This window comes from Nyctereutes procyonoides, unplaced genomic scaffold (assembly GCF_905146905.1).
Source record: "Nyctereutes procyonoides isolate TBG_1078 unplaced genomic scaffold, NYPRO_anot_genome, whole genome shotgun sequence".
Lineage (NCBI taxonomy): Eukaryota > Metazoa > Chordata > Mammalia > Carnivora > Canidae > Nyctereutes > Nyctereutes procyonoides.
This window is the reverse complement of record NW_026575051.1, coordinates 59,372,667-59,399,815: the sequence shown is the minus strand read 5'-3', so window position 1 is coordinate 59,399,815 and position 27,149 is coordinate 59,372,667. Positions and strand designations below refer to the sequence as shown.

Sequence of the window (27,149 nt, the reverse complement as noted above, 5' to 3'; positions counted from 1 at the left end):
TTTCATCTAGGTCTTCTTGAATATGTCAGAATTTCAACAAAAGCTCAATTAAGTGAGACGAAGGCACTCAAAAGGTAGGCACATGTTCTGGGCTGAAATTCAGTTGGTATGCCTCACTTTGCCCATAGCAGTTGTTAAAATATTGACATACCTATACCAAGTGGTCAACAGCCTCTTCCCCAATTTTCCCTGGGGCCCTCCCATCATCCTAGCTGCAGGGGGTGCTCTCACAGGACCTCCTGCAATTGAGAAACCAAAAATTTAATTTGTGGCACTGCAAGGCTCCCTAAGACCCTGTTCCAGTTTTTGGTCTGTGATTTTTCTTTACGAAATTTTAAATATATATCAACCCTATACTGGGCATTTTAAGGGGCGGGGGGAAGCAGCCTGTAGTTTGGATTGTCTAAAATGCAGGGGACTACTGGAAACAGTTCTTGAAATCTGATTATGTAGGACTTTAAATACCCACCTAAGTAGTTTGGATTTCATTTGGAAAGCATTATGGGGGTTGGGGGAGGGTGAGAGAGAAGAAGGAGGAAATCATAGGAGTAAAATTATGTTTTAGGAAAACTGATCTGGAAGTAGTACATAGGATAGATTACAGAGGAAGAGGTAGGCATCAAATATAACAAGGGTGACACTCTTTTAGTGTTTAGGAGCTAATAGATACTTTGTAGTCCTCATCACAACCTTGTATAGTAAGTACTATTATATTACCTGTTTTACAGACCAGAGACAAGGAGAGGCATTAAGAATCTTGCTCCATCTTGCCCAGACTCATACAGTTACTATACAACAGAGCTGGGATGTTACCCCAGTCCATCTAGCTCTAGAGCCTATCTCCTTAGGCAGCATGCTACGCTATCTCTCAACAAAGCATAAGATAGTGAGGACTTGAATTAGGAATTAGACTACAGTTGACCTTTGAACAATGCAGGGGGTGAGGTGCTGACTCCCACACTCAAAAATCCATGTATACCTTTTGACTCCCTCAAAATTTAACTAATAGCTTCTTGTTGACCAGAAGCCATGCTGATGGCATAAACCATCAATTAACATGTAGTTTGTATGTTACATGAATAATATAATGTATTCTTACAATAAGGCAAGCTAGAGAAAAAATGTTATTAAAATCATAAAGAAATTACATTTATAGTACTGCATGTATTTTTTAAATCTGTGTATAAGTGGACCTGTACAGTTCAAACCCATGCTATTCAAGTGTCAACTGTAAAGAAAATATTTTTAAATATTAAAATATGACATGTGCATAAAGAAAAGAAAGAGAAATTAAAAAATGCCTCTAAACTTCACAGTCTGATAGAATAAAAGTCCATCAAAAAAAAAAAAAAGGATATTTGAGTGGAAAACTAGCTTTGGAATGATAGGTGATTTTGGTGCCAGTGAGATTTGCTCATCAGTGTGCCCTTCAGGTCCTAGAGGTGGACACTGACGCTCAGAAGACAGGATTAAACTCTCTTCTGGAATAATCTGCAAGGAGAGTTAGTAGAAGCCAGGAGAGTGCTGGTCAAAGAACAGAATGAAAGCTCTGGAAGACATTTAGAAGTGAACAAGAGGAGTGAAAAAAGCATATCTTAAATCTGAATTTGCCCATGATACGTAGGCTAGATTGCAAGCAAAGCTAACTATTCACAAACACACATGCAGTGCTAGCTTTAACGTTATTATCTAATGCTTTAAGCTAACAATACAAAGTAAAAAAAAAGTAGCATAAAATTGTATATAGTCAGGGTAAAATTTGGGGAAAATGCATATTGGAAAAGAAAAAAAGGAGTGAAATGTGCTGATGATCGTGTGAGGTGTTGCTGTTATAAAAAATTTAATTTACTATTTTGATTTTCCATGTTTTATGCAAAATGATTATATAAATTACATAATAAGATACATCTATTAAAACATAGCTGCACTGACACAACCAAGCACAGGTCAACATTAATATAACCAATTGTTCTACTACTAATATAATCAACCATATTGATTGCATCTAATGGTTGTACTAATTTTTATGCTTGTCCAGTAAAAATTTGGGTATGATTTATATAACTTGCTATTAATTCTAAATACTTTATTGCAAAAATTAGATCTCTAGTTTTGTTTTGTTTTTTCAAAAATAGTAGAAACTACCACATACATGTATTTTCCACAGAAGTAATCAACCACCCATGACTAACCTATATAATCTTTCCTCAGGCTCTAGGTATTTTTCACTCCCACAGCCACACAAAGCCAAGCTCCAAATTTTGGGAAACTTCCCATGGGAAGGGATGCAGATGTCCAAGTGGTCAAAGCTTTAATGAGTACCTCATTAAAGATAAATAATGGGCAGCTTAGTGCTGTTCTATTTTGTAAAGAACCCAATTCCCTATAAATGTCAAAGATAACATGGATTTATGAACTGCTCTACAAAAAATGGGCATAATGAGCTATGTAAGTCAGGATTTCTTCAACTTGACTTAGAGCCAGCTCATCTCTGTTCCTAAAGGGGTAAATCTCAATTAAATGTCAAAATAGAAAAAAGGTGTCTACTTACTTTCCACCTCATGCTCTCTTCAGAATTCAAAAACCCATCTGCTTCCAAATTCCATTTAACTTGCTCTCATGTTCTCCCTATGCCCCATGCCTAAAAATCACATCTCTTTCCTCCTTTATCCTCTGTCAAAATCAGAGAGCAATCAGATTAAGTTAATATGTGCTAAGCTTTGAATAACAGGAATTTTTCCAAGAATGTTTTCATTTCCACATGTAATGACACATACACATAACTGTCTGCACAGATGCAGAAATATTCTCATTTGCCTTCTTCCTTATTTTTCCTTTATCTTTTTTTGTTTGATTCCTCCCTTTGGTCTTCCCATTTGCACCCACATTTTTCATATATATCCATGCCTCTTCTCTTCCAGGCATCTATGTAAACAACCAATGGGCTTTTCTCTGTATTTATATAACCTCACACAGAGCTACACTTATGAACACATGGGCAAAAATACACACACAGAATACACAGTACACTGATACACATGACATGTGCATTTACATTTACAGAGGGATTTTTTATTACCATCTTACCTAAAAAAGGAGGAAAATATTACACATATTATATACATTTATATATATTACATGTTATCATACAGCATAACGTATATTGTTATATAGGTATGTATTTTTGTTCTTGTTTTATTTTTTTACTTCTGGCTTTTCTAATTCAATAATATCTTTTGGAAAACCCTCTAAGTCATCTGGTATAGTACGAATTCATTCTTTTCAATAGCAGTATAATATTACATGACATGAGTATGACATAACTTATTCAATGATTTTCCTCTTAATGGAAATTTAATACATTTCCTTTTTTTTTTTTTTTTGCCACAACAAACAACACTGAGATAAACATCCATTTACTTATATATACATAGGGCTTTTATTTCTTTGGAATAGAATCTTATGAATATATAGCTTTCACATGTATATTTAATTTTAATACATGTTTCCAGATTGCTTTCCAAACAGGCCATAATACTTCATATTTCCAGCAGCATTGTATGAAGTACCCTTTCTCCCATATCCCAGTCAGCATTAGATTCTACAACTCTATTCTGGTTCTGTCGGGGTGATGAGTGTGAAGTGATATATCACTTATTTTCAATTTGCCTTTCCCTGACTGCAAGTAAACTGAACATCTTTTCATATGCATATTGGCCAAGTGCCCTGAAACATAAAGCAGCTTTTTTTTTCCTTTTTGGGGGATAACCTACTATGGCTTTTTAAAGTATACCTAGGAACAAGCTTAACTAGCCCATCCATGTGAGTAAAACAGAGTTATGACTGTTGACCATGTACAGTCAACTAAATCCATCTGGGAAAGATACTCAGCTGTGTGCTATACAGAATCATTTAGAATCACTGAGGAATTCCCTCATTCGAACCTAAGGTATCTAAGTGTTCAAATTGGCCAACGGTTTGTTTTACATGGTTGTGGACTGATAGAGAAAGAAAGTAAGGCACAAAGATTGAAGTTCATTGGTGGACTCAGCAGACGACTCAGCATTACCTTTGGACTTTTTATATTTCAGCACGTACAGCAATGCACAAGCCCATCTGCTCTCTGGTAGGACACATCCCATTGGGTAATAAATCATAGTGTCGAGGTATTATGGCAACATGAACCTTCATATGAATTCCCACAAGAACCATAAGAGAACAATGTATTGTATATCAAGGAAAATATACAAAAGTCTCCATACAGAGTTCTAAGAGATGCCCATGTCTACATATTTACATAATTAGTTTTCCTGGTCATGTTCCAATGTTGAATAATTCAGGGAGAAACATACATATGACATTAAAATGATGCCATTTGATTTTCAATGGTAAGGAAAAATTTGTGAGCAGTAGATTGAATTTATATTCAAAAGTGTATTTTTTTTTCTTTTTCTTTTTTCATCTTATTTGAAAGTGTGGTAGAGTAAATATGAAAGTCTGGGATTATATCCTTCCAAGAATGTACTCAATGAAATTTTAAACTTGAAATATTTCTCTAAAAGGACTGAAAAATAAAGGAGGACTTCATCAGGTAGGTAATAAAACCACTAAACATTGTGAAATCAGAACTGTAATGATGCTCCAAATTAGCTTCCCCGAGGAGGGGATTCTGGCCGCAGCCTTTGTTAAGTGCTGTAATGTGTAGTGAGTAAAATGAATTATTCATGTAATACTTGAACATACTCTGGGAATATCTGAAGGACTCCAGGAGAAAAATATGATTTGTCTTTCAGGCAATGAGAAGAATCTGGATCCTGATTTCAAGCAAATGATACAATCTAAGAGCAACTTGCATTGATTTCATAGCCTTTAGAATTTCCCCCCACTCTGTAAAAGCAGAGGAAATGTACGTTAATCAATTGGGTAAAAACCTGCCCTGTTGATGTAGAGCATTCTTCTGAATTCTCAGAGGCGGGACTTCTATTCCTGATGCATGAGATGCATTCTGCTTGCCTTTGCTAAGTCCACAATTGCTGCTATTTGTGTATATGAATTATTTCTCCTATAACAAGGCTGGAATTACATTGGGAATTTAATTCCAATTAAGTATTAATAATACGAGCAACCTTCTTAATGTCATAAAAAAAAGTGCCATCAGTACTTAAAACGTAAAGCATCGCAAAGCATCCTCCCTCTCCCTGCATACCTTCAGGTTCTAATTCCCATCATTAAATTTTCTGTCAAATTATTTTCTAAGTTGTTACCAAAGGAAGGAAGGGAATACAAGTGAGATTCAATGTTCATTTACTTGAGATTGCTTTAGAATACCGATTTGTTTTGTTTCGTTAAAAGGAAAATACTCAGCAGACGTCTATTTCCTTTTTTGAGAGGAGGCTGGCGGCACAAATGACCTAGAAATGCTTTCAAAACCAACACAAACAAACAAAAACAAGATTTTCTCTAGCTGCATTATTTGTCCAAAAGTGTTATTTATTAAAAAAAAAAAGTTAGCTAGTAAAGAAAATTTGAACCCAGGATGACTCAAACTTTAAAATATTACTCAGCAAAGTAATGTTCTTTAAACTTTCAGGACTCATGCCTTAGTGGAAAAGTATTAGGAATATCTCCTTTTGGGATGACAAGAGTTAATGAGTATATATGAAGGAACACACCCCTCAGACTGGGGGAGATCCAAACAATGGAAAGGTCCCAGTTACTGCTTTTCATACCTACTGACCTCTGCTTTCTCCTCTTCCTTCTGTGTGACTATATACTAGACCAATCTCTAGGCTGCTAAAGGCAACCCACCCTATAGATCATGCTGCAGAGCTTATTGAAGAAAGAAACATAAAATTCTGGAGTGAAATCTTTTCTGAGACCCTGCCATCTGCCTACAAAATGAAGCTCCTGAGAGCAAGAGGTAGCAACAGATCTGTAGCTTGATGAACCAACTGAGAGAGAGAAAGAGAGGGAGCACCTGGCAGCAGGAGTGGGGGGGGGGTGCAGAGAGAGAGGGACAGAGAAACTCCAGGCAGACTGAGCACAAGAGCCCGAGGCAAGACTGGATATCACAACCCTGAGATCATGACTTGAGCTGAACCAGAGTCTCACACTCAACAGACTGTGCCACCCAGGTGTCCCTGAGAATTTGCATTTCTAACAAGTTCCCAGGTGCTGTTGCTGTTGGTAGTCCAGAGACCACATTTTGAGAAACACTTCATTAAACCCTCAAAATTACCATTTCTATTGGTCAAAAATGGCCAAATATTAGCAATTTTATATGATTTGACTGAATGTGCCTGTAAGCTAATATGCATAAATGAATGGATAAATATAATGTAGGCATTTAAATTCTTTGAGTTTACTTATTTCCAGAAGTCGTAAGAAGTACATCTGACAAACTAGGAAACTTGGGCTCTGGAGCCAAACAGACCTACATTTAAATTCTCACTCCAATACCTCCTAGGTGTGGAGCCCCAGATAAATCATTTATCTTCTTGGAGCCTCAATTTTCTTGTCTCTAAAATGGGGCTGATGGACTTGCTGTGAGGATTGAATGAAATAATATACGAGAAACCTCTGTATTGGGCATGTTGTAGATATTCAATGAAGAGTAACCATCATCATTACTGTTAGTTTCACCATCATTATTATTATCATCATTTTAACATTGTCTAACACTCTAGAAATTGGAATAACTCATGTTCTTCTGTGTGTTTTCTCTATGTAATAAGTACAACAAAATTGAGAAAGCCTACTTGAGAGTTATCTCAAAACAACAACGTTTCTTGCTGCTGAGGAAGGTGTTACAACATGTAACACCCACTCTAGTTCTAACAGGATGCTTGGGGAACCCTACATACCAATCGAACAGTAGCAAACTTCAACTAAATTCAACTAAATGTTGTTGAAATGAAAGGATCAGAAGACTTAGTGTTGGAAGTCTAAATCAGCTTCAAACTCCTCAATACTTGGGATAGTTAAAAAAAAAAAAAATACTTGGGATAGTTAGGAAAATTAGCCATTCTCAGCCTATTCTCTCAACTAGGAAAGGAAACTAACAGCACCTACTTCTTAGACTTATTATGGGGATTAAATAAATATTGTGCGTACAAATGCATATAAATGCAAAACACACACAAGTATTGTTTGTGTACTATGTAGTGAGCAGTTCCAATTTCAACCACACTATTCCACTGTCCCTATCATTCTACCCCTACATGTCACACCTGTGTATTAACTTAGAGTTTATAAAATGTGGTCACTGTAGCTGCATAGTCCATGTCAGGACCTCAGCCATCCTTCTATGTTACCAGATGGCCCAGAATACCTCCACCACCAACCCCAGACTCTCTGCATGGGCCTCCATGAGATTTTGATTATTTAACAAAGCCACTAGCTACACAATGAGGAAAAGGAACACACTGAGAATAGGATGACTATGGGCAGAAGGAAATGGAAGTGAATTCTGGAATAGCAGAAGGGTGATGGGAAAAGACCCTACACCCATATGAAGAACAGATCAGGTGACAGAACAAGGTAAGAGAAGTGATTAAAGCCAGCCTGCTGAGTAGGTTGAGGAAGAGGAAAAAAGACAAGGCATCACAGCTGTCCACCATAAGGAAGGAATGTGTCAGAGAAGGATAAGAGAGAACATAATGGAAGCTATATAAGAGGCTTTCTTCGTTCTTATCTTGGGCACAGCTAGTTGAGATTTATCTCTGCTCTTAAAGGCTAGGGAAGTCGTGTAGACATGAACATATTAAAATAGCACATTTGATAAGTTCCAATAAATATTTCAAATCCCATTGGCATGTCAAGGTGACCCAGTTACTGGGGCTCTCAAATAAATGAGAGAATGGTAAATTACCTGGGTTTGAGGGCTCATTTTCTTTTAGATTTTATAAACATCATTTTTCAGATGCTATTTAGAGTAGCTATTTCTCATTCAATTGATGTTGAGAACGTCAATGTTCTATTATGAGAATTTGGGGAAAGAGGAACAAACAGAGTAACTGATGAAAGGGGATTAGCAGAGGGGAACAAAGGAGTCCCCCTCCCACCTAACCTCACCTACCCAACTATCACCATCATAGAAAATCCAACCACCCCATCATACCTCATTGGTAAGATCTAATGGACAATTGTCTTCTGTTCAATCAACATGAAGAAAGCAAATGAAGAAAAAAGAGACAAGCATTTGCAAGGCTTAAGTTCTTAGACTTCTGTAGAGTAATATTCATGAAAACGTGAATCTAACATTTTACAAACATCAGTGGAAAAACTATCTTCACTCTACTCCTCCATATGTAATCTAGTGCCAGTCCCTAAAAGGGCTGTTAAACCCTGCACAGACCACTTTATCATAATAGACCCTTTTATCTGCTTCCAGAGAGCAACAAAAGAACTCTTGCATGTCTTTAGAGATTCTAGGATTATGTTAGGATGGATAATAGAAAGACAAACACTTACTAAAATACTGTCTGTTACTCCCAGAATCACTATAGCAATATCCAAGCCAAGCAGCAGAGAAAAGCCTTACACACTAGGCAATTCAGCTGCAACTCATCACTGCTGCTATAATTACAGGTGCCTGCCTTCTTCCTCTCAGATCTGGGGATAAAAGCCTAGGGCTGAATTTGTATCTCAGCTGCACAGAAGCTAAAGCTAGCAGTCAATAAACACATAGAACTCTGCATTTGACAGACAGGCTCTTTAGAATATAGAGCTAACCTATTTATTGTTCAATAGCTCTTCCACACTCAGATTTTCAGGATAACAAAAAGGAAAGAGCTGTTTCTGGATGCTCCCTAAGTGCAAGGACCTATTCCATTTAAGCCTCACAAGAATCCTGTAAGTGAGGTGTTATTATCCTTAATTTTTAAATAAGAAAAGTAAGACTCAAAGGTTGAGTAAGTTGCCTTAGGTTACCCACCTTGTAAGTGATGGAACTGGCTCTGGATTCCCTATCTTCAGACCACATTATCTATGCCTTTTCCAGATCAGTCTGGAATCAGGCTCCTGGCAAAAGTAGGTTATGGCAAGGGGTTGTGGTTCTCATAACTTGGAGACAACTCTTAAAAGCCGATGTGTGGCAATATTCAAAGATGAATTCTTCACCCACATCCTTGTAGGGGGAGGTGGAGTGATTAGGATTTAAGATTCCACTCTGGATGTATCCATGTATGGGCAAATCAAAAACTACTGAATTTAAAAGCAACCTAAAAAATTAAGAAGAGCACATCAGGGTAGCTAGAGAAGGGACGTTTAGGAGGTCACAGAATGGCAACACACAGAACCTCTCGAATTTCTGTCTTATTAAAATGAGATTGAAAACATTAGTACTGAGGTTCCACAAATTATTAAAGGAGGGGATAGTGTTTACCAGCCGCATGGAAATTTGCCTTCTTACGCATCTGGAAGTCACCTCAGGCATTGTTGCTGAACTAACGGTGAAACCATTTCCTTCTCTCTGAGAAACCAACAGATATCTCCTTCCAATGAGAAAGGCTCCTCTCAAATACAGAATCCAGAAAATCATCTATAATTTCTCACTCTGTAGATCACAGCATTATTCTGGCTTAAAGACTCCAGCCACACATTTTTATACCATTTTACTAGGGATTTATGAAAACAATGTGTCCAGTTTTTAAAAATACGATCTCAAATAAATAGAACAAATAAATTTAAGGGAATGCCCTTTAAAGAAAAATACTGGGTAAACTAACCTAGCAACAAACCCTGAGGAATTACCCATTTCAAAATGTTAATTGTTATGTGGAAGTGGCTTTTGAAGTTCAATTTAATTTCCTGAAAGCCCCAAACAACTCTATTTCCCTACAGAAAATAATTAAGCATCAGGGATGATAATGTGATTAGAAAGTAAAACACCTGGAATTTGCTTAGCAAATCAAAAGGCAAAGAGAGAAGTGCTGTGAAAGCTGCTCCTCCCCTACCCCTACCTCATCATCAGTGCTGCAGGGCCTCATGCCTGGCAGAAAAGGCCACTTCTACAACTGCAGAGAAACGCCACGATATTTATGTCACCTGTCTAATAGTCTACTGGGTTCTGGCTCCTCATATTCCTAAAGGGCACACCACTGGCACACCACGTCTGTGGGGTCCAACTGCCCTTGTGAGAACAGCATAGGGATCCACAAGTATCTTCTTTTTTTTTTAACAAGTTTGTATTTATTTATTTATTTATTTATTTATTTATTTATTTATTTATTTATTTATTATTTATTATTTATTTATTTGAGACACAGAGAGAGAGGCAGAGACACAGGCAGAGGGAGAAGCAGGCTCCCTGTGGAGATCCTGATGCAGGACTCCATCCCAGGACCCCAGGATCATAACCCGAGCCAAAGGCAGACGCTCAACCACTGAGCCCCCAAGTGCCCCCTGATCTAGTATCTGACCTAAACGAGCCTGCACCAATTACAGACACCAAGTACTCTGTGTGGCAAAATTAATTAAATGGTTGATTAACACTTATTTGGTACGTATATGCCAGGCATGTCACCAGGCACTATATGTGTATTATTTCTTTTTATCCCAAGAATACCTGTATATGGTAGATAATATTAATATTCCCATTTTACAGGTGAAGAAACTAAAAAGGGGAGACTCAGCAGCATGTTCCAGTCATACAGCTCACGGCAGCAGAGCCAAGTTCAAACTCAGGTATGTCTGAATCCAAAACCCAAGCTCATGACCCTATATTAGGGGACTGGTTGATAAATGACAAGCATCTACACAGTGGAAGGTTAGACACTGTTAAAAGTTGTTACAAAAATACTTGATGTCAGAAAAATATCCCAATAAATTATCTATTTATTTTCTATTTTCTGCAATAAATATGTATTACTCTGATAATAGGCCAAAGTATTTTGTTTTAATTTTTTAAAAAGCTAGTAGATAGAAACAAAATGATAACAGTGGTTTTTGGCCAAATGTCATAATTATGAGAAGTTTTATTTTCATTTTTACTCTTCCCTATATTTTCCAAATGTGCTACAAAGCATTACTTTATGACCATACCTACACACAAAAGTTAAAAACTCTAAAAAGTTCCTTCCTAAAATGTTTAATTGGATGCCTATGGCAGAGAATAGCAATGGTGCTTCAATATTCACTCGCCATGTCTTCTATAGGAATAGACACTGAAATCTTCAGCTGTGTATATTTCCTGTAATGGGCTTCAATTCTCAGCCTCCTATGGGCTCAGGAGCAGACTAAGTTCCTTTCAGTAGGATGTGAGGTAAAATGTTCCATACAACATCCAGAAGGTGTTCATTTATCTTGCTATTAGGAGGGTGCATGAGATTACTAAAGTTCCACTTTATTTTGTAAAGATTTTATTTGTTTATTCATGAGAGACACACAGAAAGAGGTAGAGACACAGGCAGAGAGAGAAGCAGGCTCCATGCAGGGAGACCGATGTGGGACTCAATCCTGGGACCTCACGATCATGCCCTGGGCTGAACGAAGGCAGATGCTCAACCAGTGAGCCACCCGGGTGTCCCACGAAAGCTCCACTTTAAACCATGAGAAAGGCCACACGAGATGACAGATATAGATGCTACAGTAGACAACTGAAAATACCATGAACCCCAGAAAGCTGTAGATCCACCATACCATCCCTGAACTACCCAAATCTAGACTTGTGTGTGAAAGAAAAGTAAACATCTCTTCTTGTTTTGATTTTCCAGGAAGTAGAGGGATGTTTCTGTGATATGTCACTGAGTCTACACCCTAACTAATACTTAAAATAATTTAGACTAGTTCTCAACTTCCCTCTCTCTGCCCCTGTGTGTGTGCTTGCAGAAAAAATACATTAATGGCATCACTATGATTTGAGACAGGAGGCCCAGCTACAGATTGCTGGTACTGGGGCCAGTGGAAAGAAGTCATACAAACAGTACAGCCAAGGGCACTTGGGTGGCTCACTCAGTTAAACTTCTGCCTTCGGCTCAGGTCATGATCTCAGCAGGGAACCTGTTTCTCCCTCTCCCTCTGCCTTCACTCACCGCGCTTGTGCTCTCTCTCTCAGTCAAATAAATAAATAAAGTCTTTAAAAAGCTGATATTAACAATGGAATTGCAGAATAAATACATGTATTCTGTAGACCACAAGTCTTAGAGAAAAGTGCAAGCCACACACTTTAGAAACCTCTCCTTATAGATGAGGCTAGGTGCTTCTCTTCATGCTAGAATAATTATTTACATATTACTGTGTGCACTTGTCACATTGTTTTGCAATTTTCTTTGGATACTTATAGAATATGATATATCTTATTATTTTGAATGTGAGACCACATACTTTTTACTCTCAAATTCTTTTTTTTACTCTCAAGTTCTTTGTGTCCTAGAGCCCACTACAGTATCTCGCATATTACCATGTTACATTTGCTAAATGAATGATTAGGAGAATGAATGACTAGATAATGAATTGGAGAATTGGCTGCTTGTACAGAGATGTATTATAGACATGTATATGTTACAAATATGCAATATACGGTATATATTGGAGTATATACTCTAAATATTATAGGAAAGTTATTTCTATATATGTACGTTTTGATAAATTATATCAAACTAAATGTACATTTAGTCAATAAGGTGAATTCTAGCAAGGTATGGAAATAAAATATTGAAACAGAATCTATAGTATGGAATCGAAAAACATACATTTTAGGCATCTGGGTGGCTCAGTAGGTTAAGTGGCCAACTCTTGATCAGGTCATGATCTTAGAGTCTTGGGATTGAGCCCCACATTGGGCTCTGCACTCAATGGGGAGTCTGCCTGAGGACTATCTGAACCCCACCCCCCCTCATGCTCTCTCTCTTTAAAATAAATAAATAAATCTTAAAAAAAAATAAAAAGAAAAACATACATCTTGCTGCCTGTCAGTAAAAAACAACACCCTTAGGAACCTTCATATAATATATATTTTTTTAAATAATCAACTAAATTTTAGGGAAACTTTCATATTTACTGAAGCCTTAATTATATCTTGCTTCCCAATTATCGTGTGATACCAGTAATCAAAGAACTGGACCAGATATGCTGAACAAAGAGTTGGTGAATTGAATGGCAATTTAAATTAAAAATAGAATAATCAAAATTGAGTGTTGATAGGAAGCTTTCAGGATCCTCCTTACAACCATAGTACAAAGCATTACTTCATCTTCTGATAAACAATTTAATATTATCACTTTCTTGAAGAATAATTTTAATAAAAGAGAAAAAGAAAGATTACTTATACTAAATGGGGCTTTTTCTTATTAATATTTAGTGATTTTTTTTAATATTCAAGTTTAGTGGCCTTATAATATATACAGTACAAAATAACAATAAACAAATTGGAGGGTTAAAATTCTCTCTGCAGTTCACTTACAAAATATGGCACTTAGAAATCTTAGCTAAGATTCTACCTTTGTTTGTATTAAAAATGCTGATGTAATCTGGCTACCTGCTAGGAAATAAAAGATGTACAAAATTCATAGAACTTTGAGAAATTCATTTCCGTTAATATTTACTTACGGCTATCAAGTTTAATAAAGTCAGAGATTCCTACCTAAAGCCGATAAATGAGTATCCTTGAGTAAATGTAAATTTATTAATTTTTTCTCTAGTGTGAGGTTTTGTATATCCTACATATATATAAATTTATCCTACACAAATGGAGAAGTTAAAAACGTAGTAATTCTGGAACTACAATTGGATAAATATATATGAATAAAACCTGTGAAATTCATGTCATTTAAAGGAATTTTTCATAATTTGTCTTCCAGAGAACTGCACACCAGCAGATACATTTCTCTGAAATTACATATTTACATATTCCTCAATTGTTAAATCCCCTCTGAACTGTTTTAATTAAAAGACTTTATAATACTTGAACACATATTGGTAAACATAGCTGAGCCAATTAAAAAACTTCTGAGGAATAATAAACTTAATTTGATGAATTTCTTCAATATTTATCTTAAAAATATGATTAGCATGTGATAATGATGAGTTTAATACATTTGACTATCTAAGCAATCTACGTGTACTACTTCAAAATTGTACCATCAAAAAGGTGTCTTCTGTATGTAATTCTGTACAGTCTCCCAGATGGCAAGTTAAATTATAGGAATATACTTAATAAACTGATGTTTTACCCAGTAGGCAATAAATATGGAAAACACTTAGCTACCAATACTTTGGACTGATAAAGATATTATCAGTTTTAATGCTAAAGTGGAATATGGAATATGGAATATGGAATTATTGACAATGTCTATCTTAAATAAATACATAAGAGCATTCTGGTTTCATTTCAAACATCATGTCCAGATTTCAACTCTTGGCACCATGATCTAACAATTACCCAGAGACTGTAATCAGAGTAATGAAATGGGGATAGTGGTAAGCATAATATTGTCCAAGAGGTTTCTAAAGACCACCACCTAGGTTAGACTCTATTTTTAGCCTAGGTTCTAGGCCATTCGCATGTATTCATGGCAACTCAGTCAGTGTCCTCTCAACTAGAGCAGCTGTCTACTGGAACTTTTTCTGATAGATTTTGGGGAAACAAAACTTTAAATTGATCTATTAGAGGCTCATCTGGTAGGAGGTTAAGAGGGAAAGGTCCCAGAGCTATACATCATCTTAGACATTATTTGTAAAATAAAATACCTGTTTAAGGTCCCTTTGGGCTGTGGGCTCAGTTATGTAAGTATGAATATTCAAATGTTTACGTTTTAAAGAATCAATCCATTTCAATGGTATGCTGAGAGCCCAACACTATGTATATTCAGAGGAGTAATGTAACATCTAAGCCACAACCCTATTTATAAAATTTGCTCATTGTTTTACACAGTCTAGTCATGATTATCAACTACTAATCCAGAAATCTGAAGCATCTGCCCACTATAAACAGAGGAACGTAAATATTAAGTTCAAAATATTAAGGTCATATTTTGGAGTATCTAGCTCAATAACTGATTCTCAACCTGCCTGGAATTAAAAATAAATAAATAAATAAATAAATAAATAAATAAATAAATAAATAAATAAATAAATAAATAAAGCAAAGGTACTATAACTACGCAGCTGTAAAAAAAAATGAAACATTTTAAATAGGTCAAAAACAGAGGGAAACAAACCATAAGAGACTGAATTATAGAAACATATTGAGGGTCATTGGAGGGGAGGTGGGAAGGGGGATGGGGTAAATAACTGGGTGATGGGCATTAAGAAGGGCACTTGATGTAATGAACACGGGTGTTAAATGCAACTGATGAATCACTAAATTCTACCCCCAAATTAATAATACACTATATGTTAAATAAAACCCAAAACAATGAAACATTTTAATCCGCAAAATACATAGGTTTGGGAACCAGGAATTTAAATTATTTAAAGCTTCTATTCTGAGTGAAACAAGGTTTGAGAGCCACTGGTCTGATCAAAGTTTGTTGCCCATGCTTGAATCTATCCTACAGAATCCCTACCTAAACACAGACCTTTTGGGAGAAGCAAAACTGGTCCAGATTTTAAAGGACAGTTGATGTATGGAAGAGCAAAAGGAAGAGAAGTGTTCTTAGAGAACCAGCTGAGGATGAGTGACTGGAACATTTTCCCTCCAACCGGGAAGGCTTCCTGAGGGATCAGCCTAGAATTCTCAGAGAAAGATGACTGAATGAAAAAGTACTCTTTCCTTCACCCCCTGGAGGCAAGAACTCAACTATATTTTCACCGACTCCAGCATCAGTTCTGCCATGATGGGCTGGCTGCTTCTAGAAAACCAAAAAACTAGATAAGATAGGAAGGTATTTTCAACTTCTATTTCAATCCATTCCTCCTCTAGATAATCATAAAAATCTTGAGACTGCCTCTCCTTGATCCCACTCTTGATGGTTGGGAATTGCTGATCCAAAACCTCATTATCCTCAACATCCAAGGAATTTTCCTCATAAACTTCATATTTTGAAGTCGTAAAAACTTTAAAAAATTTTAAATATAAACATGTATTATAAGTTGAATACACTTTTCCAAATGGTCCCCTGGATTTTCCAGTGTGAATGGATAGGGGAGAAGAAGGCATCGTCATCTGTCTCTATCCACCTATATGTGAGTCCCCCAACACTAGGTTAAATCTTGGGGAAAAAGAGTCAAAGGTAAGTTACAGACACCTTGGGAAAGATTGTGAGGTTAATGGTGTAAGGGTGGTACCAAAGTCTATATTATACCTTAAAGAGTAAGCCACGGAAGAACTGCCTAGCATAGCTCTCAATAAAGATGCCAGTGTAACCATAAAAAAAAAGTCCTACTTATCTATCCCAAACAACTGTAACAAATCTGAGTGTCTATGAAACTTTCCTGATGAACAAAAAGATCAAATACAGTCACTCGTGTAACCTGAAATACAAAACTTGAATAACAGCTAAAAGTTCATCATGGGCAGATGGATGAAGAAAGAAGTATATATGAAATCAGACACAGCTTTCTAGAAACTGTGAAAACAAACTAAAAAAACCTACGCAGTTATGAAAAGTCTTAAATCAAAGGACATAGCATAATGTCTTTGCTACGCAGTTGTGAAAAATCTTAAAGGACATAGCATAATGTCTTTGCTTATTATTTTTATTTTAGCTATGATTTGTTTCCTACTTGTATTCTGTATATTTGATAATGCCAATCAAATTCCTGATGTTAAAGAAGAAACAGAAATTACGGACTTGCTCTTCTATGAAACTACCAACTGAGAAAAAGTTTGTTCTATTAGACAATAAATCCTTTTCAATGTATTTATAATAGCTTCAAGTGCATTCTGAAGAAGAGTATTTGAGAGTAATTTAGAAAAGACAATCTTAAATGTTTATGCACAGTTTAAGAAGCTGAATTAAATGTACATGAAATTAACAAGCATTACTTTACTTCAAACATATACAGTAAATAAACAATTATACTTTCAATTCCAAAAGTCATTCTTCTGCTATAAAGCAGAATGTTCTGTATATTTTCCTATTAATTCCAATATTATCCTTGAAAGATAGACACAGAGCAATCATACCCATCCTATAGAAATGGAAATCAAGGCCCAGCGCAATTCAATTATTTTTCCTAATCACTAGATCACTAGATGACAAAGTCAAGAGTAACATTTATAACTCAAACAACTGAACTCAGAGTCAGAAGTCCTGAATGCATGCAGAATTAGAAAATATTGCTAACAATGAACCTATTCTACTGAAGCTATTTTTAATTTTGATTTAAAATAATTTTATTATATAACATATATAACTACAACATAGTGATATATATATAATTATTATATATTGTATATATATACTTCAGGGAATGGAGATCTCTTTGAGTTAGACATAAAACACTGAGAATTTCTTGGAGGCAATTTATTTTTATTCCTCAAAGAAGCTAACAGAGCTTTTAAATTGTCCTCCAATGCATTTTTCCTTAGATTAGCTGGAAACTTTTCCTTGGCTAATCATGTCATCTGGCCATATGTTAAAAGGACATTGCTTTATTTCATGTCAGGATTTCACTTCAAACGTATCTGTGACCCCAGACCAAGAACTTCTTAAAGGCTTCAATGATCAAGGACAAGGATGGGTCCTTTGCTTTCATTTTAGTAGGAAAGAGAAAGGAGATCCACTTACTCTTCATAGAACACAAGCAGCAAACTGAGAAACCACTTGACTGCTTGTTGCACACTAAGTAAAGCTCATCCTTTCACCTTCAATGGCTTTCCAGAGGCTACATACAGGAGTCCAAATCCTATGACCTAAATATTAAAGCTCTGAAAAAGCAAGGCTTTATCTATCCTCCATAGACCGAAAGATAGATAAGAGGACAGAACTGGCTGGTCCATTCCCTATCCCAAAGCCTACCATCTTAATTTCTGACTAAATTTCTTTTCTTATGCTGAGTCTTTTGCCAATGATACATCTCCCTGCTCCATCCCCACCTTCCCTATCACACCATTTTTTATAGGCCCCAGCCAGAGTCCCATTTCTTCTGTAAAAATTCAAACCCACAATAATCTCCTTTGAACAACTATTGTGTATATTTTCTGCACCTCTCCCTCGATATCTCTCAAATTTTTTCTTTAATTGGACTACAAACTCCTTGAGGCAGAAGCTGGGTCTTAGAATTCTATTCACCTGACACATAATATGTACTCAATTACTATATTGTATGACTGAAAGTGGAAATGAGAATAACAAGAAAGAAGGAGAAAAAGAGAAAAGGGATAATCTATGAGATAATGTTCTATGAAAGAAAAATGAAGAAAACAAAGCAGGCAAATGCTTAGGGGAGCTACCTGAACCAGTCAGTGGCTTTTCCTAAAATTGGTGCAAAGCACAGAGTCAGTCTACATTGGAAAAATAACATAATTTGCTGAAAAACATCACTAGACCAACAGTCAGGATATTCATGTTTTGGTGTAAAATCTGACACTAATTATCTGTGACCAGAACAAGCTATTTTACTCCTCTTGGCAATTCATCTCGAAACTAAGAATACTAGTTTTGATGATCTTCAAAGCCCCCTTCATCTTGAGAGAATCTTCACTTCCTCTGGGCAAGGAGGAGCCTCCATTACAAGCTATGATAATCTGAACATAGAAGCTTCAGCTGGCAAAAAGAAGGGCAATATCAAAAGGACAACATAAAATAGATCAAATACTTATGACTATACCAAAGTAGGGAATTTTTAAAAATATTTTCTTTGCTTATTTGATCATTTAAGCTGAGAAATATTCTCATCGTAATAGGTCAAGGACTCAGAGTAAGACTGAGATAGACACTGAAATGGGAATGAGAAGCAACACCTTACAAACACTTGCTCTAGTTCAATGATGGAAAAGTGGTTTGTTGATTTTAAACGATATGCAAAGCATTTAAGGATCCTTTTGACTGGGAAGAGATACATCAATGTAAGAATATCATTGACATCTTATTTAAAATGATCACATATGCTCAAAGATTTGGACCAATACAAGCAAGAAGATCAATTTACAAAGCACTGAGATGTCTAGCAGTAAATCTGGGAAACGCGGTGTATCCAACGGCATTTGATTTATCTGTTTTCTCAGTCTCCCCTTCACATCAGCGCTAATCACTCAGCACTCCCTTAGGCACCAGGTATTCTTTGGTATCTGAGTATCTCTGTCACAGACAGAATCGATCAATCTAATAAACTCATCCTAACTTTAGAGTCTAGGGACTATGTGTTCTCCCTTCCAGAATATACTTGTCTTACAACAAGGTCATGGAAGGGGGCAGATGTATAACCAAAAAGGAAGACTGAGAGAATTACACGTACCTGTGGGGAAAATATCTGAAAGCCACAACCTCCCCGCACTCGTTCACATCTTCACACATAAGCCCTGCTGTCTAGTGCCCTGGCTCTCCACACCATCCAGAGAAGAATGTTGAGTTTCTAGTTTAGGAGATGAATGGTTTAACTCAATCTATAAGTAAATACTATATTTAAATGCTGCCAAGGGGTGGGTATAGCTCAGTGGTAGAGCATTTGACAGAACACTGCCATAAATACAGAGGTACGTCAAAGCCCAAATATAAAAATAACATGAAAAAAAATTTTTTTTTTAAATCTTGCAGATAGATTTTGGAGGTCTTCCCTAACCTCCTACTCACATTGGTTTTATCAGATTGGTTTCTTATGTCAATTGCTTTTAAATTTGTTGCTTTGAAAATATGGTATCATGAAATTTTGGCCCTAAAGGTGACAAGTCTTACTTATTTGGGGATCAAGGAAGAGTGAGAAAAGTCTGTGTTCCTTAGAGAACCTGTGGAATGTGGGGAGGGCTGAAGGGTGACTGGTGACCTCTAGGCTGCTCCCTGCTTTCAATTTCATCAACTTAGATTTTTAAAACCACATTTTTAAATTGCGTACGATTAAAATCTTGGAGATTTTCATATGAAAACTTGGGTTTGGGGTTTTTTGGAATTATTAAAGGAATGGACAACTTTGAATAGACAATTCTGCAAGGAAAGACACAGAGGAAGGGGTGAACAATCTCATAATAGACTAAGGCTTGACTTTTACATTGGGACTGGCTGTCCTTCAGTGTTGCCAATGTAAAGCAGGGAACTGTGCTTTTTGGGGGGAGAATGGACCTGAATGGAATGAAGTGTGGTAACCAGAATGCAGAGTTTTCAATAAGAAAAATAAATAACAGGATTAAAAAGACAACATAAAACATCAAAAACCTACGACTATACTGAGAATTGCTTTATCACCTCTGCAGTTTCTCTACTATAGACAAGCTTTGCTTATAAGTTTAAAAAAAAATACCAATGACGAAACTTTAAACAAAAAGTCCATTTTTTTCCTTTCCAGTTACAGAAAAGAATTCATCATCATCACTTACCCTCAACACCCTGTATACTCTCAAAGAATTTTAAGTGCCTTTTGTGTTTGAAATAAGAGATATATATTTCAATTTATTAGGTCAGCTCTTATTGAAACTTGCTTCAAAACCTAGGTTTAGAACATATATGATGAATATCCAAAGAAAGCTTATTTAACCTACATTAAATCTTGATAATGCATTAATGAGTCTTTTAAAGGGATAATTTTAATTCCCCAATCTTCAGCCATAAAGACTATATAGTGCTAATCTGCCTTGCCCTTTCGATTAAACTTGTTAAGGGCATTCTATTTAGTCAGCACCCGGAATGGGCCATTAAAATTCTTGTTCGGTAAGAGTTGTGTTCAGTGCTCTGTTGTTTTAAATTCCATTAAATCCAAATGGTCTTTATCGCCCCATGACCACCGTGACTTCAATCAGCCAATTTAATTACCTTACAAAATTGTCAGCAGAAGGAGCAAAGAAAAACAGGAAGCCCTATGACGTTATCAGATTGAAATCTTCCTCTTTGGTGTTTAATCTAGACTAGTCAATAATGATGATGTGCACCTACTTCCATCCCTTTCAGGGGCTTTTGACCTTACCTTTCATGCTAAGATTTAGGTTTAAGATTCATCTGAAGCATTCCTAGTACCTTGATAACTAGACTATAAATTGAAAGCCTATAGAAGATGATGCTTCATCACCCAGATACAAGACAATCAACAATTCCATTTCAGTACATCCAACCATTGTACTGGGGAAAACCTAGGGTCTCCCACAACACCCAGGTATTATGGATGCAGTGGATTAATGATTTAAATATAATGCATTTGAAAAACAGTGAACTGCTTTTTACTCTGATATGTATGAAATGGACATTAACAATTTTCAGGGAACAAGTGTAATTGGACCTACAATAATAGAGGAAAATCTTAAGAACAGAAAGAGAAAATGAATTCCTCTCCCTTGAATTCCTACTACAAAAGAGCAAAGCATTTTCTGTATCAGAAAATTTGACAATTAAAAGAAAATCAAAAATTATGTCATCTCTATCATAGACAACACTTTATTTAATGGTGAATAGATTTGAAAAGGGTCTGATAATCAATGATACATCCTGTGTTTGGTCTATGGTATGTTCCTCCTTTGTGTGGGAGCAATTCACAGTAACTTTCCTGTGCTGAGTAAATGTTGAAACAGTGTCATTTGAGAATTCAGAGAATGAACACACTGCAATAATCACTTGAATTAAACTAAAGAGCGGAAGGTGTCTGTCTAAAGAAATGTCTACCGACATACCCTGTTCACTTCTGAAAGACAACCTCACAAAGCCTGAAAATGTGTTGAGTTCCATGTGTCTGGGTGGAGAAGGGGTGTTATTTCTAGAGGACGAAAAGAACATTTTTCAACGTCATTTTCTGAAATGAGTGTGCCTCTGTTGATGGATCACATCAGAGTTAGTCTTTGAAGCTTTAAGAATAAGTGAGAACTTATGTGAAAAACAGAATTTTTTAGTGGCCGTTGTGTTGGCAATTCTTGGAAAGATTTCCCTCCCCTGCTTTCCAGAGCTCAGCTGAGCAGGTGTTCGGGCTTTATCTGTTTCAAACAGTAGCCGCTATTACTCCCCCTTCCCCGCCTCTGAAGAGCCAGTATTCCTGCTTCCAGATGTAAGGCCACTCCTCCTCCCGCCCACCTCACCTCCCAAAAGAAGAAAAATCTCTTTCAAAGAACTTGTAGAGAGTGACAGCTTCTAAGCTCAGTCAATTCACTCGCTCTCCTTGATGCTGTAGTACATCTGCTACTAATTATTATATCTGGGAGCCCATAGGATGTCCAGCAAATAGGGGGATTTCCATAGGAACTCTTTCCACTCCTTCTCACATTGTGGGTTTTATTATCTGAGCTGTCCCTGAGCTAGCCATCTTCACCTTCCGCACGTGTGCTGGGAGGTGGCTACGTGCTGCGCCATAGAGTGGTGGCCAGTGTGCAGCAGCCAGGAGGGCTGAGTGCATCTGGGGGGAAGACCTTGCCTGTGAAGCCTTTAAAGAAAGCCCTTTTACTGGCCAGCTTAAAAGAAAAGCTAGGTCGAAACAACTGAGGGAAAGAAGTGGCCTACATCACATGCTCAGCTCCTCCAACTGGACTAGCTTGGAGAAGCTGCCCAGGAGTTTGGGGGAAAGTTTGGGTTGATGTCTTGGCTCTTGGCGTTCTAAATGCCAATTCAGATAAGGACTGAAAAAAATCACCCGACCTCGAAGATCGGAAACAAGTGGTAGCTCGAGGAGTGACTGCTCAAAGAAGATGCCAACGCCCCCAAACCACAAAACGGACTGCTAGCCCAGGAAAGCCCCCAACAGATCCACTTTCTACCTCCACGCTTTCCCAGGAGCAGAGGTCTGAAGAGAAAAGGGAGAAAGGGAGGCTAGTGCAACAAAAGCAGTGTTCAAGCACCGGGAGCTGCAGTAGTTTAGCAGGGAGACTGGTATTGGGGGCACGCCCCCGCCAACGGAAGGAGCCTGCCTTGGCCCTCTCCAGCCAGTCGCTGGGACGCAGCTGCAGAGACACAAAGGTGCCTCATTTACATGGTGCAGGGACCCTCGGTGCCCGGGCTGCAGCCGGCTGGGGGCTGCTGGGGCACCTGGAAAACCTGGCTCTGCGAACGTCTGACCTGGAGTGGAGGAACTGACTCTACCTGCCCGGCATCCACTTTGTCCACCGATAGCCTCTCACCAGGTGGGTGCTGTGGGCCAGCTCAGAGGTGCGCAGCCAGGATGGAAGACCCAAAACCGCCCCACCCCACGGAGAGGCGTGAGCCCTCCCCGCTTCTGAGGAGCTGACTCCAGGCTGACCATCAGCCCCTTCCCTGACTGTCCCGGGCTGTCTTAAAGCTCCGGGAAGCCTCCCAAGGACGAGCGCTCCACACACCTTCTCTCGGAGACGTTTGCTAAGCAAATGAGGAGCAGGCCCGGCGTGAAGCTCAGTGGGAGCCAGGGAGGGTGGGAGGGGGGTGCCCAGACAGGCGCTCCTAGGCGTGGCTGCCTAAGTTTTCCCGGGCACTAGAGAGGCGTCCTTGTGCCAAAGCGTCGGACTTAGATCTCGAGAGTGCATTTGCCTGCGGGTGTTTGCGTAGATGAGAGATAGAGAGAGAGAGAGAGAGAGAGAGAGAGCAAGAGAGCGAGCGCCAGAAAAAAAGAGAAAGAGAGAGAGGGAGGGAGAGAGTGCAGGAGAGAGTGTGTGCAAGAGAGCCCCAGCACAAGTGAGTGAGCTTTGTACCCGGAAGATCTGCCGAAATGAGAATCGCAAAGGACTAGGCAAGGGTCAGCATCCTGTGCAGGCAGCTCCCCAATCCATGGACTTTGATAGGAGGACACAGGGTCAGGGTTGGGTTAAGGCCCTTGGGGGTGGGAGGGAGGGGGGCGTCGGCTTGGAAGGCGGGGACTGGGATGGAAAGGACGGCACTGAGCCCTTGAGGGCTGTTTTCCACCACCAATGGGAATGGGGGCTGGAGCAGCCTCCTGGCGGGGCTCCCCAGTTGCCATAGCACCAAGGCTGAGTCGCTGGGTGGCTGGCAGCCTCTAGTCAAGCCCGGTCGGTGGGGGAAGTGGGGAAGGGACTGGTTGCCATCTCTTCAGCAGAGGCAGCACTTCTGACTCACACCTGGCAGGCCACTGCCTGGGGGTAGCTGCTCCAGCAACAAATCCAAACCCTGCCCTTACAAGACAGGAGATTAGGATGAGGTTTTGGTTGGCCCTTTAAATCAAAGTTGAAATTAACCTTTCTCAAGAATGGCTTATACACACTCAACCAACCATCCAGCCCACTCAAAACATGTTTTCCCCCATGAAAAAAAAAACAAAAAAACAAAAACAAAAACCTACCATTGCAACCAAATAGGCCCAACAGGGAAATGGTCCAATGATTACAATGTACACAATCCTTCCCTATAACCCAGGTCAGAAATCAGAGAAAATAGATCTCCATGTGGAAGATGTTTGAAGATAATGGAGAAAATAACAGGTTCTCTAAAAACTGAGCTGTTGGTCTAGGGTATCAAGGCACTGTGAGAAGGTCTTTGCCTACTCTCCTATTTCTTAAGGACATTCTTAGTAAGCATTGGTCTAGGAAAATATATTTTTGTGTGTGTGTCAGCTCTTTTGGAAAGCTGCTACACACTCTGCTATAGTCGCCAAGATTTTTAATATGAAGATATGAAATGATCAGCGAATGTAACAATCTAATGATTCAGCAAATATTGTGCTGCAAGACAAGAGCAGCAATAATTAAATCTTTAGAGTATTGGTGGCAGTTTTTCGGCTCCAAGTCTTCTTTTTTTTTTTTCCCACCCAGTCCACAAGCAAACACGCTAAAGCACACTCATTCACAAACACATTTCAGAAGATACCTCAGTATTCCAAATAAGTAGGTTGTATTACTCAAAATATTGGGCAAAACTACCATACTGTAGCATTTACCATGCTTGAAGGAGAACAGCTGAACACACACACACACACACATTTTCAATGATACAGGAACCTGTTTAATCTCATCCAAAGAAACAGGCATTCCTGTGGACGCTTGTTGCTAAGAGCAACGTGCTTAAGTACCATCTAAAGGCATGAAGAAAGCAGAAAGAAAAAAAAAGAAATGTTACAGTAGGAATTTAGATATAACCTGTTGTCTCTCTTTGTGATAACCAGTTTTCTGGACTCCAGGTATTTACATGTTGAATGGGGGAAGGGGAAGGCAGGATTCCCCCCACCTTTTTTTTTTTTTAATATGTGAAAAGCTTTCCTACCCTGGTTCCACAAAGCCTGAGAAAGATGAGAGATTTTATCATTTCAAAAAAAAAAAAAGCACTTGGGAAAATGGAAAGAGAGAAGGTGCTGTTGACATGATAGGAGACCCAGGCAATCACTTCAACTTAAATTTGACTGACAATGAACCTGTTTTTATCTCAAAGACACATGCTCAGGATTATACGGTTTCTTGCACTCTTTGGACTAAATCCACTTGAACTGTCAAAGGAGGCACCCAGGGTGAGAGCATTCGCCAGGTTGGCTTTCTCCTCTCTCCCTCTTACCTACTTAAGGGAACTTTCCCTGACTAGTTCTGCTCCCACTAGAACTCCACTGGCCATCTCCAGCAGCTGAGTGTTGCCCACGCTTCATGTCCTCCAAGCAAACCTCACTAGCTAGCGTCTCCCGGAATCCCACGTTGAGATTCTCCTCCGCGCTCCAAAGGAGCCCTGATTCCTTAGGGAAAGCGGTAGATGCCTCCTACCAGGGAGCTGCCCCTCCACTGTTGTATGGAGCCGCGGTGAAATAAAGATGCATGTAGGGCTCCCCAGGCACAACTCCTCTCCGCCCCAGGCACCACTGTTAATCATTCATGAGACCAGGACGGCGCCTTAAGAAAGCTGTGAGAGGAGGACCCACAAGTTGAAAACAAACAAAAAACCCTTCCTTAGGATACTGTTTCACTCCAGCTAAGCGGAGTGAAACAGCTTATCCTTTTGCTAAGTGGCGCCTTCCAACCTTATAACAATATACATGTAATGTATTTTTTTTTTTAAGCGCTGTGTCCCCATAAGAGCGCCCGGCTCTGGAAAGCGGTGAAATGAACCCAAAAAGGCTCTCTGACCACCAAAGAAACCCAAACGGTCAGCGCCTTTCAGTCGCGGGTGCCTGTCCGGGTCCCAGACCCAGGCGGACAGACGCCAACTCGCCCAGGAGTTTACCAGGTGCTGAGTTCGCGGCCCCGCAGGTGCGGAGGCGAGGAGCCCGCGCGCCCCCCGCCCGCCGGCCCCGGAGCTCCCGCCGCGACCTCGGGGCGCCACCGCCCGCTGCGCCCCCGGCGCCCCCACCGCCCCTGGCCTCGGGGTGTGCAGCGCCCACTACCACACGCTGGCACTCACTTCACCCTCCCGGGGCTTTGCTTTCTTTTCTTTCTTTCTTTCTTTCTTTTTTTTTTTTTAATAAAAGAAAAAAAAAAGGAAATGAAATGACCCAGGGCTTGGGGGGTGGGGGGGTTGTTCTCGGAAACCCCGGGAGGCTGCGGAGCGGGGAGCCCACCCGCCCGGGGGAGCGAACCCGCCTGTTTACATCCAGCCGCACACAGGGATGGGGCATCTTACCAAATCTCAACACATGTGTGGTTCCTTGGGAATATCCAATCCACAGTAAGCACAGCAGGAGTTTAATGGTGCGCCTGAAGACTGGATGACTTAGAATCGGGGAAATAATCTTCATGGTGTTTCCGTGTCCACACGCGCGGCACCCACTTCCCCGATCTAGCGTTAGGCTCCCGGCTCGGGTAGGAACGAGGATGCGTGGAGTGGCGGCCGCGGGCACGATCACGGCATGGTCACAGACGGAGGAAGGAGTCTCCGCTTCCCAGACCCATTAGCAATCGCTGCATGTTCCTCACTCACTGCGCCAAGGAGCAACCTTCCTCTGCAAGGGATGGTGGGACATCCATGTTAGTCGGGGAGCATCCGGGAGAAATCCAGCGCGCACACCCACAATGTCCGGCCGCGCGAGCCTGGGGAAGCAAAGGAGGAGGGAATCAGCAGGAAATTCAGCCTTGCAAACCGCCGAGGTGTCGGGAGCGAGCCACAGTCCCAGCACAAAAGGCGCTTTGCTCGCAAAGGTTTTGCCAGGCCCTCTTCCACTGCACTGCTGCACAGCTTCTGACGTGGAGCCAAGATTAAGTGAGAAAAATTGAGATAGCTGCTTGCCTGTTAAGGCTCCCTGCC

General features: G+C 39.3%; 1 protein-coding gene across 1 annotated transcript in view; it reads right to left on the bottom strand.

Annotated features, from left to right (window-relative positions):
* Positions 1 to 26,840, bottom strand: part of GRIK2 (glutamate ionotropic receptor kainate type subunit 2) — a 633,334-nt gene extending 606,494 nt beyond the window's left edge. Inside the window, exon 1 of the mRNA XM_055329533.1 lies at positions 26,529 to 26,840. Coding sequence (XP_055185508.1) covers positions 26,529 to 26,643 — 115 coding nt within the window. The 5' untranslated portion in view covers positions 26,644 to 26,840. The remainder of the gene's footprint in view (positions 1 to 26,528) is intronic.
* Positions 26,841 to 27,149: the final 309 nt, after the last annotated feature.